This window comes from Etheostoma spectabile, chromosome 7 (genome assembly GCF_008692095.1).
Source record: "Etheostoma spectabile isolate EspeVRDwgs_2016 chromosome 7, UIUC_Espe_1.0, whole genome shotgun sequence".
NCBI lineage: Eukaryota > Metazoa > Chordata > Actinopteri > Perciformes > Percidae > Etheostoma > Etheostoma spectabile.
Window position 1 is genome coordinate 19,805,822 of NC_045739.1, and position 27,459 is coordinate 19,833,280.

At 44.7% G+C, this 27,459-nt stretch overlaps 1 protein-coding gene across 3 annotated transcripts in view; it reads left to right on the forward strand.

The window, feature by feature from the left end:
- plxna1a (plexin A1a) overlaps positions 1-27,459 on the forward strand; it is a 280,313-nt gene that overhangs the window by 36,172 nt on the left and 216,682 nt on the right. For all 3 annotated transcript variants that reach the window (XM_032520348.1, XM_032520349.1, XM_032520350.1), the window contains exon 2: positions 10,774-12,172. In XM_032520348.1, the coding sequence (XP_032376239.1) occupies positions 10,988-12,172 (1,185 nt within the window). In that variant the 5' untranslated portion in view covers positions 10,774-10,987. The remainder of the gene's footprint in view (positions 1-10,773; positions 12,173-27,459) is intronic.

The following is a 27,459-nucleotide window of genomic DNA, read 5'->3' on the forward strand; positions in this document are numbered from 1 at the left end:
TATATATATATATATATATATATATATATATATATATATATAATCCACTAGTCCCTACTCCCAAGTCCTCCAAGTTCATGGATGGGGAAAAAAAAATCACTAAAGTACCCCTATTAGCAAGTAATTGGCAAGTAATGAAAACAAGTTCATGTTAAAATTGTATTAACATAACATCATGGAGGGAAAGGTACACAATATGCAGATAAGTGGATAAAGTATACAACTGTGGAATATGGGTGCGTCTGTGTGAGCTTGTGTGTACCGGCTCATATATTTAACACCTCAATTTTCTTTATGATACCATTTTTTATGTAAAAACGTCTTGTCTCCAAGCAACTAATTCAGTAGATTCTAATTAAAGGAGAGCCTTATCATTAAGCCAGCTCCGCTCAGTCTCATGCAGAACAGGCGTAATCAAATCAGCGTGTTTACGTCCCCGCCCTCTTAATTGAGACTGCACATTTATACTAACAGCCCCAGTTTATGGCCAGTGTTTCAACACCACTGTGACAATAAAACCGGTTTCTACTGCAGCACAAGTATCAAGTCTCTCAACCAAGATAGATGGTGATATTCTTCACGCCTCCAGATTTGAAACTACAGTAGGCACTTAGATTCCCATCTGCCTCCACACCGACCCATCAGCAACCGTAGGGACTCTCCTCCTTTGTCCTTGTGTCCGTGTTTTTGTACTGTTTACCTTTTTTTTGTATTTACACTGATCCTAATGCAGCAGTTTTCCTGAAGGAATGAATGGGGTCTGCAGTTTGTTTTTGTTTTCTCTTTCTCTCCATCTCTCCATCCTTCATTGGTCTCCCCCTCTCATTTTCTTGAACTGCAAAATTGCCGTTCTGCGGTTGGGAGCCAGCTTCGATTATCTACGCCAAATTCTCTGATAAAGAACTGTTTCTAGGCCTTTTCAAGCACTTACAGCCCATCTAAAATGGCTTTCGCTGTAGGGTCCCCTCTTTGAAGGCTACACACACACACACACAACAACAACACACACACACACACACACACACACACACACACACACACACACACACACACACACACACACACACACACACCCTCTTATTGCAGTGGAGTTCATCACCCATCAGGAATGATCCAACTGCTGAGTAATTTCTCTTTTTTTAAGGTTTATCAGCACATACAAAAACACAACACACACACACACCACACACACACACACACACACACACACACACACACACACACACACACACATTCCTACAAGCTCACAGCATCTGTTATAACACTTTTACCGCTGTTGGACAATTGGTGTACATCTGCATGTCCATGTGTTGACAGGAAATCTTGGTGTATTTGTATAAAGGAGACTGTCCTCCCGGGAAAAAGGACAGTGTGTGTTGTCTGTTCAGTAACCTTTAATGATTAATTAAGTGCTTATAGGGAGAGGATTTTGGTGGATGGATAGACTTACTAAGTACAGACCTAACCCCCCCTTGCTTCCAGTCTTAATGCTGCGCTAAGCTAATCGTCTCCCAGACTTCGCTTCCTGTTTACTAAACAGACATGAATGTGGTTTCAATCTTGTCATCTAACTCGGAAAAAGAGTGATTGTGCATATTTCTCAAAATGCTGACCTGTTCCTTTTACTATAGGGGCTAGATCAAAAAAGTCTCATATAGATAATTTTTTAGAACAGCCATATAGGTAGTTTGAGAAGTAAACTACAGTACGTTGTTGTTGTTGGGCTTGACTTATTGCTAGGATTGTTTCCCCCCTCCATCCCACCCAGTTTTGAGTATTCCTTCCACACTGCTGTTCTTCTCACTGCTAACTTCAATGTTGTCCTGGGTGGCAGTAAGGGGACATGTGCTTCCGCTCCTACACAAGTTGAACATCAGCAACATATCTATATCAGCCAGAGATAAGCTGAACCCGGAGAGTAGTGTGCCAATAGGTTCCTCCATTGTCTGAGCCATGAAAAAAACTTCTCTTTTGAGCATTCATGCTGTTGTTTTTGTTTGTTTCTACTTGTGGGAGAGTAGTTTGGAGAGCTGCTCTGTCTCTGCCCTCCACCCTTTTAGGAGGAAATACTAGAAAAGATGTGGGAAAACACTCACACACACACACGCACATCAGGTACCAGTTAATGGAGCAGAATATTTGTAGAACAAAGAGGTCATGGCACACTCATAAAATCTATGGACCGAAGTTGCTATTGACATTTCTGCAGATAAAGAATCCAAACAAAACCAATCAACTTTTCAACAACCCTGATAAAATGTTAATTATATTTTGTTGTGGTGGAGTAGATTGGAGTGCTTCTGCACTCTTCTGTTGTATGACATGGTCGAGAGACAGAGATACAAAAGCAGGATTAATGATATATATATATATAATTTTTGTGTAGTATATATATATATATATATATATTTTCGAGGGAAAAATATAATATATATATATATATATATATATATATATATATATATATATATATATAGGGTTCAAGGGTTCAGTTTCTGGCTAAATGTACACTAATTTCAGGAGAGACTACAGAACATTAAAGAAATTGTTGTCAAAGAGTAAAGTCTTCTTTGAGGTGTCAGGTTGCTCTGACCACTTATAGCCTTTTAATAGGTGGTTTAAGTGAGAGGCATAACTCACTTTTTTTCTTTAATTGGGAAAACTCTCACTACATTGCTGCAACTATTATCATCCTCTCCACCTACATGTACTGTATATAACTAATAGCAAGTGCTTCCCTTAATGGGAGTGTGGCTGGCCCAGTGAGAGTACCAAGCCACACAGCAAAGAGGCAGATTGAGGTAATCCAATTACACCAAAAAAGAAATGAAAACTCATGTGATTTGTCCATTACAGGCTTCAGAAACAAGCAGTTGTAAGGGTGTGACTTTATCTGAAAAATCTTTAAATCCCTTCCACTCTGGAGAGCTTGAAGACAGGGTGTGTGTATTGTGGAGGAGACTCAGTCAGATTGAGAATGATTAAGGCTCAACCACTCAGCCCTGTTCAGTGTAGATTTGTACCGCACTGTCTGAATGAGTGATTGCTGAGCTGCACCTGAAAAGGAAAGTAAAAGTATGTGTAAATGTATCAGTCGGTGCACATGCATGTGTTTGTACTTGTTTTGCTGTTTGCGTTTCAATGCATATGGATGTGTATCTGGGTGGGTTTGTCTGTGTGTATGGCTGTGTGTTTTACAAGTGTGTATACTCTATACATTTATTTGCACGTTCCTACTAGGGGTGGAACGGTACACAGAAATAACGGTTCGGTTCATACCTCGGTTCAGACATCATGGTTTGGTACGAGTTCAGTACAATGGAGGGAAAACAAAACAAAAATGCAGAAGGCAATTTTTTAATTGTTTGTCTCAGGCTGTACCACTTAGTGTCATAATTGTCTTCCCTAAGCTAGCTGCAACAGCCTGGGGTGTGTAAAGTTAGATGTTAACAGTAAACAATAAGTAACCCACATCCTCTCCAGGCTCCAACTGTAACTTGTAAACTAAATAAGACAATCAGCTATACAACTGAAAATACAGCATCTCTGTTCTCTGCAAAAATAGAAATAGAAAGCAAAATAGAGAAATAGTATAGAAAGAAATGACACCTTGATCAACTTTCGGTACCAAAAATCGGTACCAAGTAACCTTTTTCACTTGCTGATGAATGTGTAAATACAAAGCTAAATTCAGGATATGTTTTAAAACTGGATACTTGTTACAGTTTGTATTTCTGTTTTTCCTTTCAGTTTAACAAAGTTCCTCATCCTCTCCCTCCCTACTTGTCTTATCTATCTGGTAAAAGCGACGGGACGAGGGTGTGAGTCGACTACAGTCTGCAGCATTAACACTTGTCAATATTACGTCTTTTGAAAAATGTATTCCATATAGAAATCTCCTCACGTTCAAGTGTCCGCCTCCTGCCCCCCTTCTCAATTCTCCTTTTCCTCTGTCCTCTTTTGACCTGCACTGAAACTTTAACTTTGCTACCATCTGTTGCAACAAGCATGAAGTGAATTGAGCAGATCAAATTTTGCATGTTTACTTTGAGACGTCTCTTATCTTGTATCTATAGCATTTGCAGAAGTATTTTAAATGCAGCATTGTTGACATCCAGGCTTATTTGCCAGCGGTGTTCTTGTTATTGCAGCACATCTTGGAGTGTTGCTGCCGCCTGTAAATCAGTAGAAAAATGTGAAACCATTTGCAGGGCTGTGTATCACGTCACCGTGCATCTGAGTCATTGTGTGCGTGCACGAGAAACAAAATGGGGACTCACTCATGGAAACAACATCTTCTAGAATTAAACAAAAACTCCACAGTAAGACCTTTAAAGTCCCTTACCGGACATGTTTTAAAGTATGCAAAAATACTCTGCTATAACTCATATTTTGTTTAACATTGTTTTTCCACAAAACTCTGGGTTAGGGTTAGAAGTTCTGGAACTCTCCTCACCTGCCAACCACTGCTGCTTGCACTAGTTTCACCGGTGAAAGAGTACGCATCAAGATGGCTAGAAACATTTGAGAGATTACGCCATGCATGTTTGACTGGAGCGCCGGGTCCCTCCAGCAATCAATGTGTTTTGTGTGTTTTTCGCTCTCTGTACTGAGAAGTCGGCTCTAATCTGTTGGTTTTTTGGATTCTTTTCTGGCTGTTTTTCATATTAGGAAGAGATTGGCTTTCGAAAACTATGTACCAAATTGAGCTTCCCCGGGGTATGTTTGAATCTAGGCTTTTAGGCAAGTGCACAGACGCCTCCCCCTTCAGTAGAAGAGTGTCGAGGAAAACCACTCTCTAGTGACAAACTTTGCACAGATGCAGCATAGTCAGGTTCAAATATTTCAGAGGACTTAAAGCGCCCATATTATGCTCATTTTCAGGTTCATAATTGTATTTTGAGGTTGTACCGGAATAGGTTTACATGGTTTCATTTTCAAAAAACACCATATTTTTGTAGTACTGCACATTGATACAGATCCCGTTTTCACCCTGTGTGTTTAGGTCTCTGTTTTAGCTACAGAGTGAGACATCTCACTTCTTAACTATCTTTGTTGGGAGACGCACATGCGCAGTAGCTAGGTAAGATCACATCCGCCAGCTAACTGTTTCTCCAACTTTGGTCCGTACAAGGCAGGATTAGCTGGGAGACTTCTTCTAAATGAGGGGCATTTCCAACTTTGCGTGGAATACCTGAAGAACTGGGACATTTTAGTAGTTCTTTTGTAGATTATAGTGAACTAGTGTGTGTTGTAGCAGTGTTTTGCCATTGAGAACGAGCTTGCATGCTACGGTTAGCCACCTCTTCTTGGCTAGTTACGTAGAAAGCCGTGCAGATTTTGAACAGTTCACCCGGAGACTGAAGGCAGAGGACATTCAGAAACCTGTATCTCACTCTCACTCAAAACAGCATGGATGTTTTTTTCCCCAAAATTTGTATGCGTATGGAAGCACTAGAGACACAAAATAACAGCACAAAATATTATTTTTTTATAATATGGAAACTTTAAACATTAGAAAACACCTCTTTTGAGTAGAGGGGAGCTTTAAGTAGTCACAAGATGAAAAGGTTTTAGAGATGAAAAACTATTGCATTCATGTGGCTTCATTATTAGATTAGAACTTTCCCCTTGCACTGTGTCTGTGTGCAGTCAACACCGCTCATACTTCTGATCATGTGTAGAGCCTATGGGGCTCACATCATATAATCAGCAGTCTGCGAGGCACTCACTCTTGAGCTGGATGCAGACTCTGCCCTAAGAACCCAGCTCAAGGCAGAAGAAAAGCCAATACACATTAATTTTTTAAAGCCGATTAATTCTTCATGTATGCACTTCTTGTTTAGACATGGAGTTGTAAACTGACTGTGCATGCGGCAAACACGGTTAAAGTTCAAATAACTTAAACTTTCAGCACAAGGTATAAAATAGTTTGGACTTTTAGTTTAAGGTGTGAAGCCAGAGCGGTGTTACAAAGAGTAATCAGTGGTTTCAGCTGTGGCTGCTGATTATTTGTAGAAAACCAAACATCTACAGTAGGTTCACATGCTTTTATCAACAGGGTCATACTGTGAGTGCACGTGAAGTTTCCAGCTCATGTCCCCAACATTCTCTCTCCGCTCCTCTTTATCCTGAAAAAAATAGTTTGAAATGGAAAGGGGATAAATGTAAATGTTTACCCTGTTGTTTGTACAGTTAGACTACTACTACATGGGATTTGTCTACATACAGTTTATGTATGGGCCGATGCGTGTGTGTGTGTTTGTTTTAGTAATTATACAGTAAGATTGAATGGCTGCAGGATGCACGCACGCACACATGCACAACTTGGGCTTGGATGTGAGCTCCATGCTAAAGAAGTGGTGTGTATAAATTTGCCTAAGTGTTTGGCCAAGGTCTGCGGCTGTGTGTGCAATCGATGTGCCAACAGCAATAAATCAGCGCGGGACAGACCTGAGCGTCTCTACAGCTTCATCTGATGTGGCAGGTGGGCTTTAGGATGGCCCTGACACACACACACACACACACACACACACAGAAGTGGAAGTAGGCTCTGTAATTCAAGGTTTTCTTGGTAAAACACACACACACACAACGTAATAATCACACAATTATAGCATGAATTGTGTCTGTTTGGATTAGGATTGATTGCAGCAAAGGAGGATGAAAGTTTGTGCCCAATTAGAATATTTTATACCGTTTTTCTATATTTTCTTGTCAGTTTTTTGAGTTTTCTTAAACAATGTCTTCATCCATAGACTTAACTATTTTTTCCCTGTTTAATGTAATTCAGACATTAAAGCAAAACTAAATCAGAAACTTGTTTTTTTCTTCAGTTCCTCTCATCTCTTTGTCCCAGTTTAGTCAACCACCTCCTTTTCTGACATCATCAGCTCTCAGCTTCACTCGCTTCTTAAGCTGTATGCCACTGAGTCCATGTATGCTGCTTGGGTTTGACTTATTTATAGAATTTGTAAAATGCATCAGAGAAGGTGAGATGAAAATGCTGCAAAAATACCCATCTTGACATGTTAGTATAGTGAGAAGATTCCCTCTTCTCTTGTCTATTCAAGTGTGTACATTCTTGTGTTGGTGGTGCATGAGTGTGTGTGTGGGCAGGTGTGTTTTGATCTTAATTAAGTCTGGGGTGAGACCGGTGGGTGGCTGTGTGTGTGTGTGGTGTGTGGTGTGTGGGTGTGTGTGTGTGTGTGTGTGTGGGTGTGTGTGGTGGTGGTGTGTGTGTGTGTGTGTGTGTTGTGTGTGGTGTGTGTGTGGGTGTGTGTGTGTGTTGTGGTGTGTGTGTGTGTGGGTGTGTGGTGTGTGTAAAAATCCTGTGGGCCATGACACATCCATATGTGTGGATGTATGTGTGTGTGTGTGAGTAACAGTAGCTGTATTGTCCTGATGGACATGCAACAGCATCATCATCTGGGCTACTGTAGCATGGCTGGGCTGGAGATGAAAGACGCTATTGACAGAAGTGAAGTGTCAGAGAGTGTAGAGAGTAGAGAGTGAGAGAGAGTGAGAGAGAGGAGTAGAGAGAGAGAGAGAGAGAGAGAGAGAGAGAGAGAGAGAGGAGAGAGAGAGAGAGAGAGGAGAGAGAGAGGGAGGGAAGAGGAGAGAGACGAGCTTAGGACGGTGAGACGGAGAGAGAGAGAGAGAGGAGGAGACGAGGTGGAAGGGGAGAGAGGGAGGGGAGGATGCGATGAGGAGAGGGGAGAGGAGAGAGAGAGGGAGGACGAGAAGGAACGGAGGGAGAGAGGGGGAGTGGGAGGGAGAGGAGAGGGATGGAGAGGAGAAGGGAGTGGGAGAGACGAGGGGGGAGAGGGGAGGGAGGGGAAGGGAGGTGAGAGGGGAGGAGGGAGGGGAGAGGTGAGGAAAGAGAGGGAGAGGAGTTTGGGAGGATGGGGAGGGAGAGGGGAGGGAGGGGAGGAGAGGAGGAGGAGCCCGGAGAGAGAGAAGATTGAGGAGAGGGGAGGAAGAGGAGGAGCGGGAGGGGAGAAGGAGGAGAGAGAGGGATGATGGAGAGGAGACGGGAGGAAGAGCGGGAGGCGGAGAGAGGAGGAGGGGGAGAGAGTGGAGAGGAGGAGGAAGGGGGCGAGACTCGGAGAGGAGGAGGAGAGAGAGAGGGATTGGAGCGGACCGGAGAGGAGGATGGGGGGAGAGGAGGTGAGGGAGGAGGGGAAGGGAGAGAGAGGCCGGAGAGAGCTGAGAGGAGATGGGGGAAGAGAGAGAGGAGAGAGAAGGGTGAGGAGGAGGAGAGGGGAGAGAGGGAGGAGGAGGAGAGGGGGAGAGAGCGAGATAGTGAGGGAGGAGGAGAGCGAGGAGAGGAGAGGAGGGAGGAGGGAGACGAGAGAGAGAGAGTGAGGGGGGGGATGGGCGAGGACGAGGAGGAGGGGGAGAAGGAGAGAGGGGGAGGGGGAGAAGGAGTTTTTTTGTGAGTAGGTGAGAGGAGGGGGCCCGGAAGGGGGAGAGACGGGCGAGGGGGTTGGAGAGAGAGGTAAGAGAGGGTGAGAGCGGGGAAGCGGAGAGAGATCGAGGAGGATGAGGAGAGGGGGAGGGGGGAGAGGAGAAAGACGGCGGAGTGAGAGAGTGGCGATGGGGGACGTGGCGGAGGGAGAGATGGAGAGGGAGGAGGGGAGAGAGAGAGAGAGAGAGAGAGAGAGAGAGAGAGAGAGAGAGAGAGGAAATAAGAGCCGCGAATAGTTTGCAGACCAAACTCCATTATGAAACAAGCCTTTGCCTTGTGCTCTTTTTGTCAAGTTTAAATCAATGAACTCAACACTTTAAAAAAAAAAAAGGTTGGACAGTATGTGGTTACATGGTTGGTTTAAACCATTTCCCGATGACAGTAGCCTTTTGAACCACTATTTTGCTTCGGTGCCCCAGTGACAGTTGATTGTTTGACAGATTTTGCATATCCTAGAAGGTAATCCAGTACAGTAAATGTAATGTCTTCCTATATTGGTTAACTCCATGGATGTATTGCAATAACTTAGGCCTCCTGCACACTGCCTGCGTGGCATGAGCATGTCAACTGTGTCTTCCCTTACTGGTTTGCTTCCCCCTTTTCTTTGAGTTTTACAGAAATGTTGTTTGCACTTGTGATGTATGGGAACAATATGGTTTTGTTGCAGTGCCCCAGTTGACCACTGAGACAAACTGGCAGCAAGGCTGACTGCCATGTCAGTGGTGTTAGACACAGATCAACCTTCTGTAAACTGTTTGCTTCTGGGCTTACCGACCAGTAGAGATGGATCAGTTTTCCCCCCCTTTATTAGATGGTGACCGTGGATAGACGGGAAGAGGGAGAGAAAGAGAGGGGATGACACACAGGAAAGGGCCGCAGGTCGGATTTGAAGCGGGGCTGCTTCCCAGGACTGAGCCTACATGAGGCGCACACTCTTACTGGGCGAGGCCGCCGCGAGGTGGATCCGTTGAGTCAAAACCAAATCACACGCTGATGATAATAATTGCTACAATGGTGTGATGTTTGAGCATGTGGAGCAGCCATGTTGCTTTTGCGGTGGCGTAGTCTGATGTATTGTAGTGGGTATACTGTACTGTATATAGGCTTTATATTGGCCAGAATCTGTTTTGGGGGGGAGGGTTGTCCTCCCTGTGAAACGTTCTGAGCATCAACAACTTAATTTCCTGTATGCTGATACACTTTTATGCACCAATTTACTTCCTTCAGCCTATGTAAAGAAGTAAAACACAGATAAGAATTCAAAATATATCAAAATTATAATGGAAAGTATGTTGTTCCGTGTCAGTAGGCATTTTTAAGTGGGTATATGGAAATCCTGGAGCTTTCTTAGTGGATATACTGGGTATACTGCGTATACTGCGTATACCTGCGTATCGCTTAGACTACACCACTGTGCTTTTTTATTTAAACTACCAAGACTTTACCTTTACCTTGGTGCATTCAGGGATAGGACCCAGCCCCTAGAGACCTGGGAAAAGCGGAATTGGTGGATGGAAAATAAAGACCTCCTTTTCTTTTTTTCTCACGTTATCCCCCTGTAGTTTTCACTTACAGCAATCTTTTCCACCATCTCCACTGCCTTTTAAATTGAACTAGTTTGAAGGCAAATAGCTTTCTCGTTTCTCTCCCTCTTAGTGTCTCTCCCGTTAAATCGTGTTGGACCAGTCCTCTCCCTTTCTCCCATTTTCTTTTTTTAGGAGCTTGTATTTCTGTGTTCTGTTGCTCTGTTGTTAATAAACCATAGGATTCTTCCTGCAGACCTTGTTGTAATTTATGGATGTGTACCTGCTATCACCATGCTGCACATCACTGTCCAGGGCTGTGTGTAATTCTGTATGTGTGTGTAGGTCTCCTTCTCCATGTGTGTTGTATGCACATGCTGGTTAAAATGACATAATTTTTCACTGGCTTTCACGCTTGTGTCACAGGTTCCATTTTTGTGTGTATGTATTTCTGTGGGCGCGTGCACACTTTGTCTGCTGCATCCTTTAATACCTCCAGACAATCGATACAGAGAGGAGCAATGTTTGGCCCTGTCTTCTTTTAAAAGATGCACTCCACAGAGCTGTGCGAGCCAAGAGACGAGAAGTCAATAAAACAAAGCCGATAGTGCCCTCATTTGTTTTGTTTTTTTTGGTCTGAGTCTGTGGGCGAATATTTAGTGTCTTGTCATTTCAATACAAACAAATGAATCCTTTTTTGTCAGATCTCTGGAAGTGCAAAACACAAGTCTGCAAACGTATTGACATCTGTTTGCTAAGATTTTGTTTGTTCTTTCCCAGGGCTGGTGGCGGACGAGGCTAAGGATCAGGCAATGAGGTCATAAAAACAACAACGGCGAAAGGAGGAAAAAGAAAACGAGGAAGTTGATTGCTTGGAAACTTAGCCTTTATACCCTGCAGTCCTAAAAGGCACTGACTGAACCTGTAGAGGATTACGCACTCCAAGATACACACCAACACCCACTCGCTCTCACCCTCCCCTCCCCTCACCGCCATGTCCTCCCACCTCAACCAACCTCTTCTCATCCTTCCCGTCCTCTTCCTTCTCCTCTCCCTGCCCACGAGCTCCACATTCACTCCTTCCTCCTTGTCCTCCACCTCCTCCCTCCTCTCCTTCTTCCCACCGGAAGGAGGCCTCACACATCTGGTGGTTCACAACAAAACGGGCGAGGTCTACCTGGGTGCTGTCAACTGGATCTACAAGCTGTCCAACAACCTGACCAAGCTTCGGAGCCATGTTACTGGCCCAGTCACAGACAACCCTCGCTGTTACCCTCCGCCCGGTGTCCAGTCCTGCCCCCACGAGCTGGTGCAAACCTCTAACGTCAATAAACTCCTGCTACTTGATGCTGCCCACAACCGCTTAATTGCCTGTGGGAGTACTTCCCAGGGAATATGCCAGTTCCTGCGTCTAGATGATTTGTTCAAGCTCGGCGAGCCCCACCACCGCAAAGAGCATTATCTATCTAGTGTTGCCGAGGCAGCCACCATGTCAGGTGTCGTGATCTCCCCGGATCTTTTCGGCGGAGGTGGGAAACTTTTTGTCGGCACTCCCATCGATGGGAAATCTGAGTACTTCCCAACGCTGTCGAGCCGCAAGTTGATGTCCAACGAGGAGAATGCTGACATGTTCAGCTTCGTCTACCAGGATGAGTTTGTCTCCTCGCAGCTGAAGATTCCCTCAGACACGCTCTCCAAGTTCCCGGCGTTTGACATCTACTACATCTACGGCTTCAACAGCGAGCAGTTTGTGTATTATCTGACCTTACAGCTTGACACCCAGCTCACGTCGCCAGATGCAAGCAGTGAACAGTTCTTCACCTCTAAAATCGTCCGCCTGTGCGTTGACGATCCAAAGTTCTACTCCTACGTTGAGTTCCCCATCGGCTGCACCAAGGACGGAGTGGAGTACCGCTTGGTTCAGGATGCTTACTTGGCCCGGCCAGGAACCCGTTTGGCACGTTCGCTTGGTATTTCAGAGCATGAGGAGGTTCTGTTTACTGTATTCGCCCAGGGTCAGAAGAACAGAGCCAAGCCGCCCAAGGAGTCGGCTTTGTGTCTGTTCACAATGAGACGGATAAAGGAGAAGATTAAAGAGAGGATTCAGTCATGCTACAGAGGAGAGGGGAAACTCTCCCTGCCCTGGCTGCTCAACAAGGAGCTGGCCTGCATCAACTCGGTGAGTGTTTGAGGCTCCCAGAGGTGTTTTTTGTGATCATCACTAGTCATGAAAATGCTGTTATTCCTGATTGTTTTGGCTTGTGGTTGTGTTTGCATGTGTTCCTTTTTATAATTGAAAACACAAATTAGGCTCACATCACTTTACGTTTCAAGCACAGCTTCTAGTTCCCGTAATAAGGTTGGTTTGGACAGCTTGTTTTTACCTTGGACCTCGCCAAAAGCCTTTTAGTGGCCATGGGTTTAGGGTGTGTATGTTCTTCAGCATTTACTCTATAAGTTCAGTTTGGCTGTGAGAAATTGCCTGAATATGCACTATGTGGTTCTCAGAGAACTGCTGAGCAATTTCTCAGTAGTTAGAACAGAATTGAAGCCAAAATATATGGGAAAATGTTTGGGGTGAATTCCAATATTAATTTAATGTTGAGCTGAAATTTCCGGAAAGTGAATACAGTTACAGCCCATACTCTCACCGCCAAAGCCCAAATCTCCACCCTGGGGCATGGCAGGTCACCAAAACTTTAAACTGCCTGTGCGTCTATTTAACTTTCCCTGGTTAACCAGGAAATGGAAAGTATGAATCTCAAAAAATTCCTTAATGCAACAAAGTTATTTTTTCCATTCTGGTTTGGGCCAAAGCAACCAAAGTGTAGGTGTGATTGCAAAATTAGTGGCACATAATAAATGCTGCTGCTTCCAATCCAGCATGACAGAGGGAGTATATTTATGCTAAGAGTGTGAGTAAAAAGATGCACATTGTACATAATATATGTATCTGAAATGTAGTAAATTGACATTTGATTGTTAAGTACTACAGATGGGAATCTCTTACCACTGAGATATCATACATGAACAATATATTGTAAAAATGTATCCACAGACTCATTCAGCCTGAGGACAGCTGTCCACTAGCCTCTGTCTATTTATTTTTTTTAGGAATAATTTATACTGTCAACAGGTTGTGGGTGGCTGGTCTTTCCTTTTCTTTATAAGATGAGCTGACCTAGAGGTGCCAAAGAAACATTGTGTTAGTATGTGTGTCACCCACATGTCACACACTCACAGACAGACAGACAGACAGACAGACAGACAGACACAGCCCTGTATGCTCATAAATATTTCACCTGGTCTCACCTTCTGTTATTCAGTGGGTGCTCCATAACAACCTGCCATAAATCTCTGGACTTCTCTCTCTCTCTCTCTCTCTCTCTCTCTCTCTCTCTCTCTCTCTCTCTCTCGCTCACTCGCTCTCTCTGTGCTGTTTCATTTTCTCTTCCTCTTTCACTCAAGCCCCATCCTTTGCATAAAGATTTCTTTCATTTTGCTAACCCCATTCTCCTTCTGCTCCTTCTTTTATCTCCTTTTTACTCATGTTGCTTCTCTCAGTTTCCCTTCCCCAACTTCTCTCCCTCACCTTTTCTCTTTCCCTTTCATTTTTAACCTTTAACCTCATTTTTACATTCTTGCTCCTCTTCAGCTTCTTCCCTGTTGTCCTCCCCCCCCCCTCTCTCTCTCTCTCTCTCTCTCCTCTCATCTCTCTCCTCTCTCTCTCTCTCTCTCTCTCTCTCTCATCTCTCTCCAATCTCTCTCTTTTCTACTTTCTCTTTCACCATCTCTCTCTGCCCTCTCCTTGACTTTCCACTGAGTGATGAGGTCTAGAGTGACTTAGTGTGCAAAGCCAGTGCCTGGATGTGATCTGAAAATACAATGTGAAGGGAACCGATGATGCCTGTGAAAGAGGGGAGCGGAGTGTTCGGAAATGAAAGAAAACAGGATTCGTTGGTTTTGGAAGGAGGTGGGATGTTTGGGAAGGAACAGAGGATGTGGATAGTGAGCGGTGTTGAAGAAGAAAGGGAGAGAAGAAGGGAAGATGTGAGGAAGAGTGAGATAAGAGGAGGCTATACTCTTGGTTGATAGCTAATTGATTAATATCAGAATCAGAAATACTTTATTGATCCCCGAAGGGAAATTCTGTGTTGCTGTTGCACAAATTGTATAAATATCAAGTAGAAATATAAATAAAGAAATATAAGGAGTGTGGATATGTATGGTATTTACATAGTTAAAGGAATGTTATGATACAGTATATACATAATTAAAGAGTTTTAATGGATAATAATAATAATAATAATAATAATAATAATAATCAGCAGAGTATTACGCACATTTCAAGCCAGTGTTATTGCACAAAACAGATATTATTGTCCAGTTTCAACTTGTCTGTGTGTCAGACACTTAGAGGGAGGAGTTATAAAGTTTGATGGCCACAGGCAGGAATGACTTCCTGTGGTGCTCTGTGGTGCATTTTGGGAGAATGAGTCTTTCACTTAAAGTGCTCCTGTGTTTGAGCAGCAAGTCATGGAGTGGGTGCGAGACATTGTCCAAGATGACATGTAGTTTGGACAGTATACTCCTCTCTGACACCACCGACAGAGAGTGTCCAGCTCTACCCCCACAACATCACTGGCCTTGCGCATCAGTTTGTTGAGTCTGTTAGCGTCCGCTACCCTCAGCCTGCTGCCCCAGCATGCAACTGCAAACAGGATAGCACTGGCCACCACATCCTCAGCATCGACAGATGTTGAAGGACCTCAGCCTCCTCAGAAAATAGAGATGGCTTTGGCCCTTCCTGTAGAGGGCTTAAGTGTTCTTGGCCCAGTCCAGTTTATTGTCCAAGTGTACTCCCAGGTATTTGTAGTCCTCCACAGTGTCCACACTGACCCCTCTGGATGGAAACAGGGCTCACTGGTGCCTTGGCTCTCCTTAGATCCCCAACCAGCTCTTTAGTCTTTGTCACGGTGAGCTGTAGATGGCTCTGTCACGCTCGCTGATACGTCCAACCACAGTCAACAATCCAGGATACGAGGGGGGGGATCCACCTGCATTGCTGTCATCTTCTCACCCAGCAGGGCCGGCCGGATGGTGTTGAAAGCACTGGAGAAGTGAAAAACATGACCCTCACCGTGTTCACCATCTTGTCCAGGTGGGCGTAGATGCGGTTGAGCAGGAAGATGATGGCGTCCTCAACTTCCAGTTGGGGCTGGTAGGCAAGCTGGAGGGGGTACAGGAGAGGTCAGACCATGGGTTGCAGCTGTTCCCGAACCTGTCTCTTCAGGGTCTTTATAATGTGGGAGGTCTGTTGTCCTTGGAGTCACTGGGACGTGGCGTCTTTGGCACAGGAACGAGGCAAGATGTCTTCCTCAGCATGGGGACCCTTTGGAGACTCAGGCTCAGGTTGAAGACATGCTGAAGGACTCCATTAAGTTTGTTGGCCCTGTCCAAGCTGCCTTGAACTCCTCTGCTGCCAGTGGGTCTGAAGCCAGTGATGTTCCTCTTGCTGCTCCAGACCTCCCTCATGTTGTTCTGGTGGTGTTTACGTTTCAGCTTTCTCTTGTACTTCTCCTTTGCCTCCCTAATCTTCACCTTCAGGTCCCCCTGAATGGCCCTCACTTCCTCCCTATTCCCGTCTCTGAAAGCCCTCCTCTTTGCATTCAGGATGTTCTTGATGTCCTTTGTTACCCACGGTTTGTTGTTTGGGTAACACTAAACAGTCTTTGCCGGGACAGTGCAGTTCACACAGAAGTTTATGTAGTCTGAGATACACTCAGTCAGACTCTCTCCATGTGGCTCACAGAGTGCATCCCAGTCTGTCAACTCAAAACATCCTTGAAGTGTCTCATAGGCCTCACTGTCCTTGTGGTCACGGTCTGCCTTTTCAACAGAGGCACATAGCAGGGGTTGATGTGAACAAGGTTGTGGTTGGACCTGCCCAGTGGGGGGAGGGGGGAAGAGCTGTTTGCGTCCCTGACGTAAGCATAAAGCAGGTCCAGGGTCCTCTCCTCTCTAGTATGGCAGCTCACATGCTGGGTGAAGTTGGTTAGAATATAATTGTTACTACACTTAAACTTTTAAGAAAAACACTACTGACAGGCGAAATTCTATCTTTTAGGTCTTTTTGAGAACAGTGTTTTCCCGAGTTCTTTCTGTAAAAAAAATCCCGTCCAAACATGTTGGCCAATCATAAGCATTAAAATAAGCTATATCCAAAAGGCTACCTGGCGGCAATGGCGCATTGATCACTCCATTGCGCATTCTGACGCCTCTGTTCCTCAATGTAATGGAAGAGTAACTGCACATATCATCAGCGGTTGGAATCAGAACTGTTTTGCCACGTCCGCCATTGCACAAAATGTCGTTCTATTTGTGACGTCTCACAAAGTGAAAAATGTTGCACACTGACGTTTTAAGCCAGTAACCCAGTTTCCCCTGTCAACACAACTACAACGAAAGCAGAGTTTCTGAAATGTCCTCCCTGTCAGGGTTTTTTCAAACATTTTCCATTGTCAATGAATTAAAATGCAGTTTGTGTAAGGACGAATTGCCAAAACACAATGAAAAAGCTATGTTTTAAAAAAAATACCTTTTGTACGTGAGGCCTGAGCCTCTCTTTGAGTGAAGCATCTTTCCTTATTCTCAGATTTAGTCAATTTTGCTATAACTATAAATAAAAAAATGGACCAGTCCTTTTTTTGTTGTATGTCATTACAGTGCAATGACTTGGCTTTTCATTGTTGTGCTTTGACTGCTCATATGGCAGTCGTAGAGATGAAACGTGTGGCTAGGCCTGGGCAATATATCGATGTTATATCAATATCGCGATATGAGACTAGATATCGTCTTAGATTTTGGATATCGTAATATTGTAATATGACATAAGTGTTGTCTTTTCCTGGTTTTACAGGCTACCTTACAGTAAAGTGATGTAATTTTCTGAACATACCAGACTGTTCTAGCTGTTTTATTATTTAACTTTACCCACTAGGTCATTAAATCATTTCTGGTGATTATTTATCAAAAATCTCCCTGTGTAAACCAATAGCACCAATAGTCAATCATATAATATCATTGCAATATCGACATTGGGGTATTTGGTCAGAAATATGTATGTGCCCACCTGCACCACAAAATATACACAAACAGTGTTCCCGCGTTCCAGCCAATAACCGTCATGAAGTATTTGGGAGTGGGGGTTGGGGGGGCTAGTCTTGTTTTGTTTGAAAATACTTCTAACGTCAACAAGAAGTAACGTCACCCAACATTGCTCAGAGCACCTTTAATTTTGTTTTCAAAAGTGTTCCACTTCAAGACAACATCATTATTGTGTCTCTGTCCCAAGCACAGTGCTGCTGTGCGAGCGCCATGTGGCCTGCCATTATAAAGTGTACTGTATGTGCATGTGATTATGCTAATGAGCGTACAGTTACATGATTGTCCTTTATGGCCATCTGTCGTTCTGCCTGCGATCGATCAAGGTCGTGTCAGCTGAGCTCGCTCCGGGACGTCGCTGTGATGAATTCATCATCTCCTCGTACAGGCATGTTCAGCGTTTCCTGACGAGAGTGGTGACAGCCCTCTGCCTCTGCGCTTGTGTCATGTGTAAACTTTTTATATCGGCTCTTATCAAGAGACAAGGTTGGGTCAGTCAGCCAACACTCAGGCACTACCTGGAGGAAATCAAACTTCATCACGGTGTACAGCACAAAAACGGCGCTCTCTGATGATCTATAAGAGATTTTTAGTATTGTAAAAGATATCAAACTTTTCACCTTCACTACAGATTATTATAGAACTCTCACATTACTATGGGAGTGGGTTATCATTTACCACTTGTATCAGGTTTATAGCTACTAAAAGGAAGGACTTTATGGTCACCCTTCCACACCCTGCTTAAAATTGACTTGAAATCAGTCCAATTCCAATTCTAATTTTCTTGTTATGGCTCAGGGGCAATAAGGAGATAAATAGGAGAGGAAATCATTTGTATGATGTTTTAGTCCTTGAGGGTCTTTCCAATGTCATCCATGATCTGAGTTGAGATCCAGCACTCCAGAGTATAATGATGTAGATGTACTGTATATAGACAACTCAAATGAAACCCACAAAACAAGAAGGACATTTTATCTTGCATTTGTGCTACAATGTCCTGTCACATATGACAGGTATTTTGCTTGGTTTGCCTTGTGGTCACTAATGGAAGAATGAACATATTGTGTGAGGGAAAGAATACCTCTAGCTCACTCAGTAACTGCAGATTTCCACCGACCGTGGATCGGCTTCGCGTGTCAGCTCTGTGCTCCGCCGTCCTTTAATACCCACCAAGTCCGGATTTGTTCCAGAACGGCTACGGCCATGACTGACACCTAAAGTCAGGAGGACCCACGGGATCTCGCAAATTCATGTATGCTTGCGCAATATAGCAGGATATACTTTCTATAAACAGAACCACAAAACCAACAACAGTTTGTTCTCATCCCGTCTCCGCCCATTATGTTGTTTTCAAGATATAGTGCCTTAGTAGGCCTTAGTTTTAGTGAAATGGGAATACATATATGCATGATAATCTGCTTTTGTTTGTAGTGCTTAGATCTTACAATGAGATTAATTACTTGGGATGCATGGCAACAGCAGGTTTATTTGTCTGTAAGTTGGCCCAAGTAGTTTTGGATTTGGGTGAGCGAGTGGCCTTTCCTTCTACAGCTCCATGCCATGATGGTGGCTCAAAACACAGCTCTCTCCCTGTGCATCTTTATGTCTACTCATTATCAGGGAGAGGCCAGTGTTGGTCTTCTGGGAGTAAAACTGAGTGGTGGGTGACCTTCGCTGGCTGTGGGCTACCGTCCAGTTCTACAGCTCTGTAAGCAGGCCGACCAGCAACGCTACAGACTCAGCATGACTAATGAGGCTGATTCAGACCGAGAGAGGGAGATACTATCCTCTGTGTGTGTAGAACTCACTTTCCTTTTTCTGCGTCTCTTCCTCTCTGTGTGTGTGTGTGTGTGTGTGTGTGTGTGTGTGTGTGTGTGTGTGTGTGTGTGTGTGTGCCCACCTCTTATCCTGGCCTCCAAAGAAAAGGGACAAAACAACAAACAGAGGAAAATGGGCCGATAATAAGAGGTGTTGTGTGTGTGTGTGTGTGTGTGTGTGTGCGTGCGTGCATGCGTGTGTTGCATTGTCTGCAAAACCACAAGGTGGACGACACAGGAAAAATTGGCTGCAATAACAGAGAGCAAGAAGACTCTTTTGTTGTGGCCCTCTCTTTCGCCTAATCTACCCCTCTCTGTCCTTCTCTTCCTCTATCTTTTCTCTCGCTCACTCTGTCTTTTTTCTCTCTGAACATAATAGAGTTTATTAATATTTATCAGTGTTGATCACTGCTGGACAGGATTATAGTCTATTTCTATTCTGTCTTCCCGTGTGTGTGTGTGTGTGTGTGTGCGTGTGTGCGTGTGCGTATGTGTGTTCTCACTGCTTCATTCTTTCTATGTTGCTCTCTATTGTATCTTCCGTGTCATTACCGTTAGCTTGTGCCTCGGTGGACAGATCACCCACATTGCATCATGCTTTGGGCCTGCTGGGTGGGGAATATCAAGGCTCTGATGGCTGTGCTTGCATCATGCACATTAATATTTCCTGGCATACAGTAACCCTACAATGACCTAGATAACCTCTTCTCCTAGCTAGTTGACATTTGGATTAGGGATATTCCATCCATCTTCGACCGCTTATCCGGTGTCGGGTCGCGGGGGCAGCAGCTCCAGTAGGGGACCCCAAACTTCCCTTTCCCGAGCCACATCAACCAGCTCCGACTGGGGGATCCCGAGGCGTTCCCAGGCCAGGTTGGAGATATAATCTCTCCACCTAGTCCTAGGTCTTCCCCGGGGCCTCCTCCCAGCTGGTTGTGCCTGGAACACCTCCCTAGGGAGGCGCCCAGGAGGCATCCTTACCAGATGCCCGAACCACCTCAACTGGCTCCTTTTGACGCGAAGGAGCAGCGGCTCTACTCCGAGCTCCTCTCGGATGACTGTGCTTCTCACCCTATCTCTAAGGGAGACGCCAGCCACCCTCCTGAGGAAACCCATTTCGGCCGCTTGTACCCTGGATCTCGTTCTTTCGGTCATGACCCAGCCTTCATACCATAGGTGAGGGTAGGAACAAAAATTGCCGGTAGATCGAGAGCTTTGCCTTCTGGCTCAGCTCTCTTTTCGTCACAACGTTGCGATAAACAAATGTATACCGCACCAGCTGCTCCGATTCTCCGACCAATCTCACGCTCATAGTCCCCTCACTCGCAAACAAGACCCCAAGGTACTTAAACTCTTCACTTGGGGTAAGGACTCACTCCCTACCCGAAGAAGCACTCCATCGGTTTCCTGCTGAGAACCATGCCTCAATTTAGAGTGCTGATCCTCATCCCAGCCGCTTCACACTCGGCTGCAAACCGATCCAGAGAGTGCTGAGGTCACAGACCGATGACGCCATCAGAACCTCATCTGCAAAAAGCAGCGATGAGATCCTAAGCCCACCGAACTGCAACCCCTCCCCCCCGCCTACGCCTCGATTCCTGTCCATAATATTATAAACAGATTGGTGACAAAGCGCAGCCCTGGCGGAGGCCAACCCTCACCTGGAACGAGTCCGACTTACTGCCGAAGAACCCGGACACAGCTCTCGCTTGGTCATACAGAGATTGGATGCGCCTAGAAGGGACCCCCTCACTCCATACTCCCGCAGCACCTCCCACAGTTTCTCCCGGGGGACCCGGTCATACGCCTTCTCCAGATCCACAAAACACATGTAGACTGGTTGGGCATACTCCCAGCTCCCTCCAGGATCCTTGCGAGAGTAAAAATCTGGTCCGTTTTCCACGACCAGGACGGAATCCGCTTTGTTCTCTTCAATCAGAGGTTCGACTATCGGCCGAACCCTCCTTTCCAGCACCTTGGAGTAGACTTTACCAGGACTGAGAAGTGTGAACCCCTGTAATTGGCACACACCCTCTGGTCCCCCTTTTTGAGAGGGGAACCACCACCCCAGTCTGCCACTCCTTCGGCACTGTCCCAGACTTCCACCAATGTTAGAGCGTGTCAACCAAGACAGCCCTCCACACCCAGAGCCTTCAGCTTTTCTGGACGGATCTCATCAATCCCTGGGGCTTTGCCTGTGGAGTTGTTTGACTACCTCAGCAACCTCCCACCAGGGAAATTGCGATAATCCCCCATCATCCTCCAGCTCTGCCTCCACCACAGAGGACGTGTCAGCTGGATTTAGGAGTTCTCAAAGTGCTCCTTCCACCGCTCTATTACCTCCCCATTGAGGTCAACAACGTCCCATCCTTACTGTATACAGCTTGGATGATTCCCCGCTTCCCCCTCCTGAGGTGGCGAACGGTTTTCCAAGAAGCACCTTGGTGCCGACCGAAAGTCCTTCTCCATGTCTTCTCCGAACTTCTCCCACACCCGCTGCTTTGCCTCTGTCACGGCAGAGGCTGCAGCCCTTCGGGCCCGTCGGTACCTTGCAACTGCGTCATGAGTCCTCTGGAAGGACTCCTTCTTCAGTCGGACGGCTTCCCTGACCACCGGTGTCCACCAGGGTGTTCGTGGGTTACCGCCCCTTGAAGCACCTAAGACCCTAAGACCACAGCTCCCCGCCGCAGCTTCAGCAATGGAAACTTTGACATTGTCCACTCAGGTTCAATGCCCCCAGCCTCCCCAGGATGCCACGAAAAGCTCCGCAAGTTGAAAGTCCGTCGGACAGGGGCCTCCTCCAGACGTTCCCAATTTACCCGCACTCACTACGCGTTTGGGCTTACCAGGTCTGTCCAGAGTCCTCCCCCACCCCCCTGACCCAACTCACCACCAGATGGTGATCGTTGACAGCTCTGCCCTCTCTTCACCCGGTGTCCAAACATACGGCCTCAGATCAATGAAACGATTATAAATCGATCATTGACCTTTGCCCTAGGGTGCTCTGGTACCACGTACACTTATGAGCATCCCTATGTTCGAACATGGTGTTTGTTATGGACAATCCACTAGCACAGAAGTCCACAACAAACAACCACTCTGATTCATCAGGGAGGCCGTCCCTCCCAATCACCGCTCTCCAAGTATCTCCATCATTGCCCACGTGTGCGTTGAAGTCCCAGCCAACTATGAGTCCCCTACTGGAGCCCCATCAGGACTCCTTCAAGGTCTCCAGAAGGCCGAATACTCTGAACTCCTGTTTGGTGCATATGCACAAACAACAGTCAAGTTTTCCCCCCCATCACCCGCAGGCGTAGGGAGGCGACCCTCTCGTCCACCGGGTAAACTCCAACCAGCGGCGCTCAGCCGGGGCTTGTGAGTATCCCCACACCCCCGGCGCCTCACACCCTGGGCAACTCCGGAGTAGGACAGAGTCCAACCCCTATCCAGGAGTACGGTTCCAGAACCGGGACTGTGGCGTAGAGGTAAGCCCCACCAGATCTAACTGGTAACGCTCCACCTCCGCACAGTTCCGGCTCCTTCCCCCACAGAGAGGTGACGTTCCACGTCCCCAGAGCAGCCTCTGCCGCCCGGTCTGGTCCGTCAGGCCCCTGACCTTCGCCGCCACCCATGTGGCAGCGCACCCGACCCAGCGGTTCTCCTCTCCGCTGTGGTGAGCCCATGGGATGGATTAGGGATATTGAGCGGTATATTTCCGTGATATCTGCAATACTGACAGGTTTGTTCTTGCGAGCTCTGGGAATCACCAGAGGCCTCACGATGTCACCATACAATATTAGTGCAATTTTAAAACATATTTCAATATTGTGCGATATATTGCAATTTACTACTTTTTTCCCAACTTCAAATTTTTCCCAATTTCAAATAATGTCCTCTAAAGGAAACTTTGTCAACATCTGTTTTATCTAAGAAATGTATATTTCTCTGTTTGTTCATCTCAATTTTATTGCTGCAAAATGGGATTGTCAAGCAGACAAAGTGACCAGCACATATTATATTATTATATATAATAATAGACCGATACTTGGCATCTGTGTATCGATACAGTATTGCCATGGAAAATATCGCGATACTATAGTAAAAAATAGTATTGGAATTCAAAATCCTCTAATATGATGCAAAAATCGCGACAACCAATTGTTTTGCAAAAAACAAGTATGATTATGTTCTTACCCAAGAACAAATTCCAATTAAGAAAACATTGGTGAATGTCACTGAAAACTGCACAAGTGGGTTTTAAAAAGAAGTTTCTTTCTTGAAGAGGTGAAACAGTCCTAAGAACAGATGGTGTTATCTCAGGCCACAGGAAGAAAGCAAAGTTTTTATGACTCAGTGGGAGATTAAGTGACTTGTAAAGATGAAGTTTACCTGGCAGTGCAGTGATAAATACATGCAGTGCCGAGGTGAATTGCTGTCAAATGCTGTCTAGAATAGAGCCCATCTAGGGAAAACACTTTTTGATGAGGTGCAGTTTTCACTCCTGCCTCTTGAGACATTTTGATGCATGACGCAGCAAAATATGACATACCTTGAGGCATTGTAATGACTTCAGCAGTAACACTTCCCCATAATGTTTTTGTCTTGTGATGTTTTCCGCCCTCGGGCTGAAACACGTGGAGCCCACCATGCTGTGAACTCCTTCTGACTTACAGTGAAATCTCAATATGGGAATTTCTCAGAATGGATTGGTGCTTGTGAACTAAAGTTACTGCACAGTGGTGTTCATTGTTAACTCTCACACTTGCCAACATGGATTAATGGCGGCTATAGGCTCTTGAGAATGTCAGTATTTTGGAGTGTGTGGCTGCTTAGCCTTAAAGCTGCACGAGTTGGACCTAAAGTGACATTTTCTTCCTTAGACACTCCCCAGTAGTCTGGAAGAGATTTCCGACTGGACGCTGAGCAGAAACATCAACGGTGATACTGCTTTTTAAGAACCTTAGTATCAGTGTCACATTTTGGAACGGACAGCTCTTCTCTGTCAAGAAAGAAATGAAAACGTGGTTAAGTGGTGCAACAATTTACTAAAGCCTAAACTATGCTCGTCCCTGTGTCAAATATCATTTTTTAGTCTGCTCAGAGGGAATAGAACACACTGGACGTCTAATGCATATCTTGTATGGCTGCTTAACTGGGTCAAAAAATCAATAAGTTCTTCCCTTTACCCAAACCTGTGCTGGTCGCCCGGGACACAAATATCTGCAGCACACTCAAAACTGCTGACCTGCAGCATCTAATGAAGAGTGTAATTATTTATTGATGGGCATTTATGCTGTGTTTGTATAGGTGTGCATGTTTGTGCAAATATTCATTTAATGTATTTGTTTCTTTCATTATTCATATATGTGTGTGTGTGTGTGTGTGTGTGTGTGTGTGTGTGTGTGTGTGTGTGTGTGTGTGTGTGTGTGTGTGTGTGTGTGTGTGTGTGTGTGTGTGTGTGTGTGTAAAGCAGTCTGTCCCAGCTGTGTTTGGTTTTTCCTGCTAGCTGCTCACCAGGCGCTGTGATAGGAGATAAAGCTTAAAGACATGTTTTGGCTTCATATTGTTGTGTATGGAGATGCCTGTCAGCGTGTGTGCATGCATCTGTGCATGCACCTGCATACACATACAGACACTGCAATCTTTTCAATATTTTTTTAAATTTTTGTTTTATATACGGCAAAGTATACATTTGAAATTGATTCCACTAACGCTTTTCATCAGCATTTCATCGGCATGACTTACGTAGATCTCAAATATTTGTTTAAAAAAACAACAACAAAAAACTTAAAGGCAGGGTTGGTAATGTTGATTAGTTAGCAAGATTTGAAAGTATCAGCTCCTCGGGCACCGTCTAATTCCCCCTATATCAAACAAAATATAAAAATGTGTATATTGGAAATAGTTACTAACCCTGTCTTTAATCATAAGAGGTCTAAAAACAACCTTTACCACTAGTGTTTTGGGATGTTCAGTTATGTGTCTTAAACAGGAGTTTCCAGTAAGTATTTGGCTGTCAAACAAAATACAAAATACTTACAGTACAAAAACATATATCCCTTTTGTGAGCCATCCAACAAAAAGCCTTGCATTCATTCTGTTAGAGAGTGTTGTCTCAGAAAAAACACTCCCATAGGTTGTTTGTTCAAGCAGCAGTTACGACTCATGTTGACGTTTATAATGGCGGCGCCCTCATGTGGCCTCTTGTAATTATTATAGGAGAAAAAACGGAATTAGGGTGAGTAACTATAAGAGGCAGGTTGGGGTGGTGGATACAGTCAAGCACAGTTCTTTTACCCAGGAGACGGGTTCGAATTCCGGCAAGACTTTTATTTTATTACAGAACAAACGGGACTATTTCATGTTCTGCATCCCGGTCTGCGTCACGCGCAAAACTGAAACTTAAGTAACAAATATACTGATTTAAACCCAAACCACAATCTTTTGTAAACGTAACTAAGTAGTTGTGCTGCCCAAACCCAACCAAGTAGTTTTTTGTGCCTAAACGTAACCAAACTGAAACCTTTTCACAACTTTGGCAATGTGTTTAAAACCGCAACCGTTACAGTACGTTCTGTTGTTTAGATATGAGCACGGATAATGTCCTGTGGGTCGTATTAGAGAGTAGGAATAAACAACCTGTATCCTCGTATGGTTTGGAGGACTTGTTATTCTGACTCAGTTGTGCTCAACAAGCCATTGCATATCTGCGTGTGTGTATTGTCATAAGCATGTGTGTGTGTGTGTATTTGGAACTACAGTATGTGCCTGTATAGTCGGCACACTCCACCCTCTTGTGTCAGTCTGTGCCTACCACTTTCACCCCGCAGCAGTACAGTGCAGCTCACAGGTTGCCATATTTGGGTAAATCCCTGTAGTGGGCTGTAATAATTGGATTATAGCTGTCAGGGAAGGCTTCAACTCAGATTACACAGATTATAGTCTGCAGTGCTCAGATGGACAGCGTGGTTTGAAGAGCATCATCTGGCTTGTGTTACATAGAAAGAGCATTTTGGCCAACGTGCAGCTGTGATGTTTGCCTACATTTGGTAAATGAAGGCCAAGAAGTAGCAGATGTGTCATAGCAGACTGAGGTGGACCAGACACAGCAGAGTACAGTAGAGAAAGGATCGGCATTAGATCTGGATTATTTTGGCCAATATCAAAAATAAAAAATATCCACAAACGGGGCTGGGTATGGTTCAAGAATGTTCGCTACATGTACATATTATAACAATACCGTGGCGATGATACCAGTTCCTAAACGAAACATTTTTGGATACCTATTTTATAAAACAAAAATAAATAATAACAAAAATAAATAATAACAAATAAAAAATATTGAATTTGGCACCGGGCCCTATGCCAGAACATGCCCGATACCGATCTTAGGATAATATTTCTCTACACCTCTAGAGATCCATTTAGTTCTCTAAGTAGCAATGCAGACATCCAGACAAACCCATAGACACAGTTATATGATTGCATGTACTATAAATTATACCAGATAGAGGCTCATAAGATATAAAATCAGATGAGATGCAAATATCAGTAAAGAAATTACAGGGTAAAAAAGCTTGGAATTGCACATTTGTATCTCACTCAAATGCGGCTGAGATATGGAGCATTAAAGTTTTGGTATGCCAGCTGGCAAAACTGTCAGATGCTTTCATTATTTTTGTTTAACCACAAAATATAAAAACAATCCTCATGAGCATAAAGTGACATTTAAGAATTGTGGATCCATTGAAACCTCAATTTAGGTTAAGATAAAAGTCATTCAGAGCCTCAATATTCTACTTTGAATTACACGGCAAACACTACAAACATAAAGATGAAAATACACATGTACAGCAGGCAACGTGTTCAAAGTGTGCATCACTGCTGTCAACGAACTGTGTGCTGTGCCAGAAAAGCGACATGCCAGACGGGCGCTTTCCGTGTGGAATTCGCTTAGCGGATGGCCGAGGCCATCTGAGGCAAAGCGTGCTGCTGTCCCACTGTGGCACATTAACCTATATGGCCAACTGACACTGGAGTTCTGGAGCCTAGCCCTGTCTTCCCACACAGCTCTGTCTCTCTGGAATTCCTCTAGTACGTTTTTGTTTTTCTGCACCTTTTATAAAATGATGACCCAGAAAGGTTTCCCCACTGGGATGCAGTCTTGACAACTGCAGAGACCGTCTGGGATTTAAAAATCTACTCCATCTTGTTTCTGAATTCACTGAAAGCAATAGGCTCACATTCACAATACTGCCTCCTCGATTACACTGTGCAATCAAACCAATTACCCCAAAAGAGTGTTTTAAGGTGTTTTAAAGTATATTGAGTGTGACAAATATTGGAGCTGATGAGGCTTCCTGCATGCACCGATCCCTGTGTTAAATAATAGGAGTGGGGCGGAGGGTAATAGAGTATTAGAGGGTAAGTTCGACAACTGTGTGTAATTACTGCCTGGTCTGGGCAGATATTATATATATATATA